The 7496-nt window shown below is 43.0% G+C and overlaps 1 protein-coding gene across 3 annotated transcripts in view; it reads left to right on the forward strand.

Moving 5' to 3' along the window:
* uap1 (UDP-N-acetylglucosamine pyrophosphorylase 1) overlaps nucleotides 1-5878 on the forward strand; it is a 16863-nt gene extending 10985 nt beyond the window's left edge. Inside the window, exons 6-11 of one of the 3 annotated variants that reach the window (XM_031868330.1) lie at nucleotides 605-798; nucleotides 1106-1246; nucleotides 2756-2944; nucleotides 3180-3221; nucleotides 4278-4344; nucleotides 5174-5266. In XM_031868330.1, the coding sequence (XP_031724190.1) occupies nucleotides 605-798; nucleotides 1106-1246; nucleotides 2756-2944; nucleotides 3180-3221; nucleotides 4278-4344; nucleotides 5174-5266 (726 nt within the window). Of the gene's footprint in view, nucleotides 1-604; nucleotides 799-1105; nucleotides 1247-2755; nucleotides 2945-3179; nucleotides 3222-4277; nucleotides 4345-5173 lie in introns of all 3 variants that reach the window. The other 2 variants (XM_031868331.1, XM_031868332.1) reach the window with 2 other exon arrangements.
* The last annotated feature ends 1618 nt before the right edge of the window (nucleotides 5879-7496 follow it).

Here is a 7496-nt window from a genome sequence, read left to right on the forward strand (position 1 = left end):
TATATATATATGTATATGTATATGTATATGTATATATATATGTATATGTATATGTATGTATGTTTTTCACACACAGAATATATTTAAATACCGTACTTCTGGAACTTCAGATCGTCCTGTTTGACATTATGAGTTGTGCGGTGCAGCAGAGATGGAAGGATCAGATCAGAGCAGCGTCCCACCCTCCCGTCATAAATTACTGAGCTCCACTACCGTTCATGTGGCTTCACCCCCCTCCCTGTTCACCAACCCCCTCATCAGGACTCCACTCTGTCATTAGCAACCAGCAGACCTACAGCTTTCTGTTCCAGATATTTGGAGCAGAAAAACTGAACGCTGCTTCTCCATGTTTAGTTCTGACTCTGGGAACAGAAAGTAGACCGGTCCCAGACGACCTCAGGGGTCGGGATGGTTCATAAAGTAGCAGCAGATCAGAGATGTATTTTGGCCCTGAACCATTCAGTGCTAAACCAAGACTGTCAGAGCATTTGATTTATTGATATCAGTCAGGATTAAACGAGAACTTCAACAAAAAAATATCAAAAAGTGCTTTTGAAGATTATTACCGACCCTGTAATAAATCATTTTGCGTCATCGTTTCTAGGTGGTGGAGAAAACCAACCCGACGGAGGCGGTGGGTGTGGTCTGCAAGGTGGACGGGCGTTATCAGGTGGTGGAGTACAGCGAGATCACTCTGGCGACCGCTCAGAAGCGCAGCGCTGACGGTCGACTGATGTTCAACGCCGGAAACATTGCCAATCACTTCTTCAGCTTCTCCTTCCTCAGAGACGTCGTACAGTAAGACACAACGTTCACACGCCTGTGGCACCTTTTTATGGCTTTCATGCAGTTTGTGCTCCTTTCTGTCAATATTTGTTTTTTAAGGAGCTGTGGTTTCTTGCAGCAAGAACAGTAGCTCCACGCCAATATTATTATTATTTGATCTATTATGACCATGATTATTAGTAGTATTTTGTTATGATTACTATGATTATGGTAATGATTTGTATTGTTATTATCACCACTATTATTATTATTATTGTAATTATTATTAAGTAGTCAAAGTGCTGCAATGAACCAGCTTCATTCTGTGATTGTACATCAGGAAGTACGAGCCAGAGCTGCAGCACCACGTGGCCCAGAAGAAGATCCCATACGTGGATACGGAGGGTCAACTAATCAAACCAGACAAACCAAATGGGATTAAAATGGAAAAGTTCGTCTTTGACATCTTCCAGTTTGCCAAGTGAGTTACAGTGTGTGTGTGTGTGTGTGTGTGTGTGTGTGTGTGTTTTTCACAGAGTGTGTGACGGCATCAGCAGGCAGCCTCTCGCCTCAAACTAAAAGGCCTTAAAAGTACTGAGACTACAATGAATATCTTATGCTCCCTTTGAGGTGGCTGGAGTGCATATGTTCTCCTGGCAGGCCTCCGGGTCTCTGGGTTTGACTGGTCCTCGATCGGTCCCTCCATGCATGAACCGACCCCCTTCTTTTTCCAGTCCCGATCCCTATCCACCAGCCCCGGTCCTGCCTTTACTCTGTGGTCTGATCCAGCAGACTGAGCCTGAGCCAAGCTCTCTGCAGGAAGATGGAGGTTTATGAGCTGTTCACTCGTTCCCCCTCCTCCAGTGTGTTGCATGACATCAGCTTTGATTCACGTCACTACTAATAGAACTATACATCTAATGAAAGGATTCCCGTAATGGTGGACTGATGGAAAAACACGTCTGGCTTCCTTCGAGGTTTATTCGTTGTATTTCAAAGTAAAAGAGGATGAGAAATGGTGTTCTGTGTCGCCGAGGAGACGGATTACTGTTGTGCCCGGACTGGCAGACCGGCAGCTTTAGAAGAATCCAGATGGGCTGACTCACGTTGCAACAAGTTCTGCTTTTTTTTTTTCCGGGTCTTTGTCAGTACAGAGGATCTCATAGTGTGTGGCCATACTATGTGCTGTATATTATGTATGGCTGCTGTTCACCTGCCAAGTGTTGAAAAAGTCAATAATAATGCTAATTAAATCTGCTTCTATACTATTTAATGCATCATATTAGTTTGGATCCAGCTCCCAACAACAGCGCTGCTCCGTGAGGTGATTTTGGCGTCGTGGCCACACTCGATCACATGAAGCACACTGGCCCACTTTCTGTTCCCAATACACAATCATTACAAAAAGAAGATGTAAATCAAAGGACACAGTTCTTAAATCATCCATTTCTTAGTCATTTCCTGCACATTTACTAATCGTTTCAGCTTAAAATGGGACTGAACAATTTAGAAAAAATGAGTCAAATTCAAATTGCGATATGTGATATTATACGATTAGAGAATGGGGAATGAATTTTTACATCATTATTCTCATTTTCTTTGAAAAACTTATTAAAAAAGATTATGGAGTGATTTTTTTGAAGGGCTTTGTACCGAACAAATATGTTTTCTTAAGTCTGGGCCAGGACAGACAATATTTAATTTAGATTAAAATGGTATTTTGACACACATTATGTCTCTGAAGGTAAATGCAGGACAACCACCGCTCCACCGGCTTTATCTTAAATAACGTGCTGGAAGTATCAAAAGACTCAAACTGATGGAATAGATATCCGCACACTTAAATCACACTTCACATTTTGTCTTTAAAAAAAGATTTCGCCTCCTGTGATTTAAATTTTTTTTCAGTGTTCTGGTAAAATCCTGCGTGTCCTCTCTCCGCTGTGTTTGCCTGTGTGATGATGTGCCGCCGTGTGCGTGTGTCCAACAGGACGTTTGTTGTGTACGAGGTGCTGCGGGAGGACGAGTTCTCCCCGCTGAAGAATGCAGACAGCCAGGACGCAAAGGACACGCCCACCACAGCCAGACACGCCCTCATGTCCCTCCACCACCGCTGGGTGCTCAACGCCGGGGGCCACTTTATCGACGAGAACGGCAGACACGTGCCCGCCATACCCAGGTGACCACAGACAGCCTGCTGAAAACACAGCAGCATGTCATGTCACTTTAAGACACACACACACATCTTCGTGGTCACTTCCACCTTCCCAACACTCCCCACACTGTACAAACATTGGCTTTTTTGTTTTATTTGTTTGTGTTATAGACATAATATTCTTTGAGCCTCACACTCTCACTTCCCCTTCCCTCTCATGTTTGGTCTTGCTCCTGTGTGTCCCGTGAAATGTTTCCAGAGACGGAGCAGCAGGCCGTTTCACAGATGATGGCAACAGAAAGTAATTATTATCCCCCTGCAGTACTGAGTGCATGGTGATGGGGTTCTGGCTTTCTTTCTTCGCTCGCTCAGACGTGTTAACACGATATAACATTACTTCTGATCCCCTTTCCTTCATTACCACTGACGAGAGGACTCTGCGTGGACGCACGCCAGGCGGCAGCCATTTTTGTTCTTGTCTCTTTAGAGCCAGTTGTGATGAAGGAAATGACAGCGAGGATCAGTTCGGACGACTGAAAAACACAGCGCTCTCCGCGTCCTGGTCAGATGATGTACATGTCATAACGACCTGCTGACGGATCATTTTACCCGTCAGAAAGTTGCTACTAATACGCATAATGTGTTGCATGCTGGGTAATGGGCACCGTTCTGGCAAACAGTGGCAACTCTGCAATAGATGATGAAGCTGTTGATTTGTGTGCAAAATCGTGACGACAAGCCCAGCCGTTCATCGCTTGCTAGTCAGCCTTTGAGTTTAAATCCACCTGCTTTTTTTTTTTTTTTTTTTCAAGACATAATAATAAATGAGCATGTGCTTCAGTAACATTCATGGCAGCAATGAATGTTATTCTGGCTCTTTAAGGGTATGCCTTTTCCTCAATCATTCAGCTTTTCCTTTCCTTATTCTAATGATACAGGGCAGCTGCTCAGAAAAACATCTGGAGCACTTGGTGATTAGTGATCGCTGTCTGTAATGATTATCTAGAAATAAACATGTTGAGTGACGGCAATGTGGAGGCAAGTTTACCCCTGTTTTCTTGTTAGAAGCACTGGCAGGAGATGCAACCACATTCCCTGTCATTCCTCTGTTTTCTTCTAGAGGAAGTCTGTTACGGGTCATGGTGGCTAATCACTGGTCATGTTTGGGAATGATGAATCTCTAATCCTCTGACTTTTGAACTCTAACCACAAGCCGGCCGCAGTAGAAGAACAGCTGTGTCAAGGATGTACAGCTGCTTCTCTCAACTACACTCCCGCCGCCCTTCTCATGAGACAATCACTCATTCTGTTTCATTTTGTCTTCTTCTTCTTCTGATTTGTTCCTTTCCCTACGCAGCCTGAAGGACGGAACAGACCTGCCAATCAAATGTGAGATTTCCCCGCTGGTGTCCTACGGGGGAGAGGTAAGGAGGGCGAGGCCTAATTGGGAACTCTAGATGTTGTTCTGCTTCTGCTGTCGGCCTGAAATTATTTGTACAACCTCTAACAATGAGCCTCATTCACCAAATTTCATTAAAATTTGTTCTAGAGAAAGGTCGTAAGAAAAGTCTACGTCAGATCCATGACGCGTTAAACGTTAATGTTCGCACCTGTGTTCTTTATAATGATGAATCCCACTGTCCTCGTAAATTGAAAGCCAGTTGATCCAATTTAGCTACAAAAAGCTCCGCCAATCCACATAAAAGTGCTCGAGACTGCAGGACCGTGTGCACACACAGAAATCGAAAGGGTGCGTTCCAATACCCACACTACTGTACTATTTAGTATGCCAGAAAAAATAATATGTCAAATGCAGTATCTTAAAAACACCAGGATGTTCTACTGCATCTGGCCGCATTTTACTTTTCTGACTATTCTGACCCACAATCCTTTGCGTCACATCGACTGAGCCTCCGACAGATAAAACATAAATGCATGGACTCTGGTACTCGTTACTGTGTTCAGAGAAGGGTGCACTACTAATGCATTTTTAAAAAAAAAAAAGGTTAGATCTCTAATGTTTGTAAAACAATGATTAAAATGTTAATGAATGATAAAATATTATTGTGATTTATAGCCTATGATGTTATACAACTGTAGAATAATATCCATTGGTTTAGCACCAAAATGTCAGCACTCAAATGTGCATAGGTTTGCTCTTAGGTGTGTGTAGAACAATTCCCAAATAAAATAAGTAATTTCTCCTAAAGAACGATCGGTGAATGTCCTGATGGTGTCGTTTACTCCTTCAAGGGCCTCGAGGAGCTGGTGAAGGGACGAGAGTTTCATGCAACCCTGATGATCGACGGGAACGGAGTCCACGAGCTGGTGAAGAACGGAGTGTAGACGATGAAGGCGAGAGAGACGAGGGTGAAGGGGGGTTGACAACCCGAAGACCAACCTCCCTTTTGTCTCTCAACATTTTGCTGGGGAGAAACTGTGATGTCATCACTGTGCAATAATAACAAATGTCGCGTCCAGGTGTTCCTGAAAGAGGCCGCCCTCTCCAAAATGAATGAACGAGCCGGATGAATTTTACTTTTCAGCGGCATGTTTTTTTTTTGTTTTTTTTTTCCTCTGCTTTGTATGTTGACATCATACCTGGTTCATGTTTGTTTTGAAGAGCACTTGAACACAGCATAAGATGAAGGACGAAATCCCTGTCACACCGGCTGGATGAAGCAGTCTTCAGGTGCATCTATTTATTCTGCTGATGAGACTTATTTTTATATGTACTGATAGATGCTCTATAGGTGGAAACGACCATCTAATCATTTTACCTGGTGATTTTTATACGACGTAGGACTGAGATGATCAGAAAGATGTTTCTTACTAGCATGTAATTGAGGTACATGGTACGGGCTGTGGGGGGGGGGGGGTATTTATAATCTGATTAGATATTATTCAGCTTTAAGAGATACTATGATTTCTTTATTAAAGAAATTTCCTAATTGGAAAACCTACTGAATGTGTTGTCTCTTTTTCTGTGTGTGTGTGTGTGTGTGTGTGTGTGTGTGTGTGTGTGTGTGTGTGTGTGTGTGTGTGAGAGAGAGAGAGACACACACACCTGTGCACATACAGGCTACATATTTGCTTTATGGTCTCTTAAAAACATTTTCATCAGAAACGAGTATCGACACGTTTTCTGACGAATCAGCGCTGGATATGTCGGTGTGAGTTGAACTGGTCTGTGTCTGCAGGCTGTGTTTTATGCATTATAGCTCCGGTTGTCTTGAATCAGAGTTTCCAGCACATGGTTTCTGTTTAAGATGGGCCAGAGCATGCAACGCTGCTGCAGCTATTCAGCAAATATTCTTTGTGGCTCCTTTCTGACTCATTTCTCTTTCTGACTCTCCAGCTCCCTAACTGCATTATGATGTGAAATAACTGCAGTGTGGAAAAACACTTACTTTGACGGTGTCCTAGTCTGCATGTAGATCTTTGTGCATATTTAATGTACAGAAAGTGAAAGTTGTACTACAGAGATCTTCCATTCAATTGTGTTCAGCAGTGAAGGCGTACTTTGGCACAGCTGTGCCTTCAGCTAAATGCTAACAGTGAAGCTAACATGCTGATGTCTAGCAGGCTCAATGTTGCACCGTGTTCTCCATCTTAGATAAGTGTGCTGGCATGCTTTAGCATGATATTGGCATGACACACAAAGTGCAGCTTTTGCAGGGATGATGTATTTTTGTGGACCTTGAAGTTAGCATCTCTCTGGTTCCCTCGACAAAAAGCAGACACAATTCTTTTTCCATTGGATTTTGTACATCATGAAAGAAAGACAGTCACAGTATTAAATGAAACCTTCAAGCTCCCAAATAACCGTTTAATTTCTGTATTCCGGTAAAAACGGTTCAGGCCACATCCGCAGCACTTTCTGGCGTCAGTAGAAGAGAACCTCTCTCTGACACTTGACTCATGCTTTTCATGGATCTGGTTTGACAATCAAGGCTGTGACAGACTGCAGCGCTAAAGTACCGGATTAGTTTCAGGGCCAGGCAGGGAAGTAAATGAGAGGAGGAAGATTTTTACCTTAGACTAACCCCAACACTAATAAAGTTAAAATTTTAAGAGTAAACGTCAAACTTTTCAGAATGAATCAAACTACTAACTAAAACATCTTCCTCCTCTCATTGTTTTCCTTTTGCCTGGCCCTAAGACTCTCCCGTATAGAGTTTACAGAATGTTTCAATAATAAAGTCATGCATTTACAACATTCTAAACTAAAAATGCATGCTTGATTTACTGCAAACTGTAACTCAGTAACACTTTTCAATGGAATTAACACTTCTCTAAATCTGTGATAAACATGATGAGCTGAGAGGACGGCAGCACAGCCGTCACCTTGAGTTATGGTTGTTTCAGCCTCTAGCTGTCAAAAGAAAGGCTCCTTTCAGGAGGAAGAAAGCTTTCTGATTTGAGCGTTGGATTCGGCCTTAATTGAAACCTTATGTGTGGCATGTGGAATTCTGGGACTTTGGCGCTCTCCCAAGAATCCACAGAATGTGGAGGGTTTTTTTTTCTTCCTCTCTCTCTCTCTCTCTCTCTCTCTCTCTCTCTCTCTCTCTCTCTC

Source organism: Anarrhichthys ocellatus, unplaced genomic scaffold (genome assembly GCF_004355925.1).
Source record: "Anarrhichthys ocellatus isolate YVR2014 unplaced genomic scaffold, GSC_Weel_1.0 scaffold42, whole genome shotgun sequence".
In the NCBI taxonomy this organism is placed as follows: Eukaryota; Metazoa; Chordata; class Actinopteri; order Perciformes; family Anarhichadidae; genus Anarrhichthys; species Anarrhichthys ocellatus.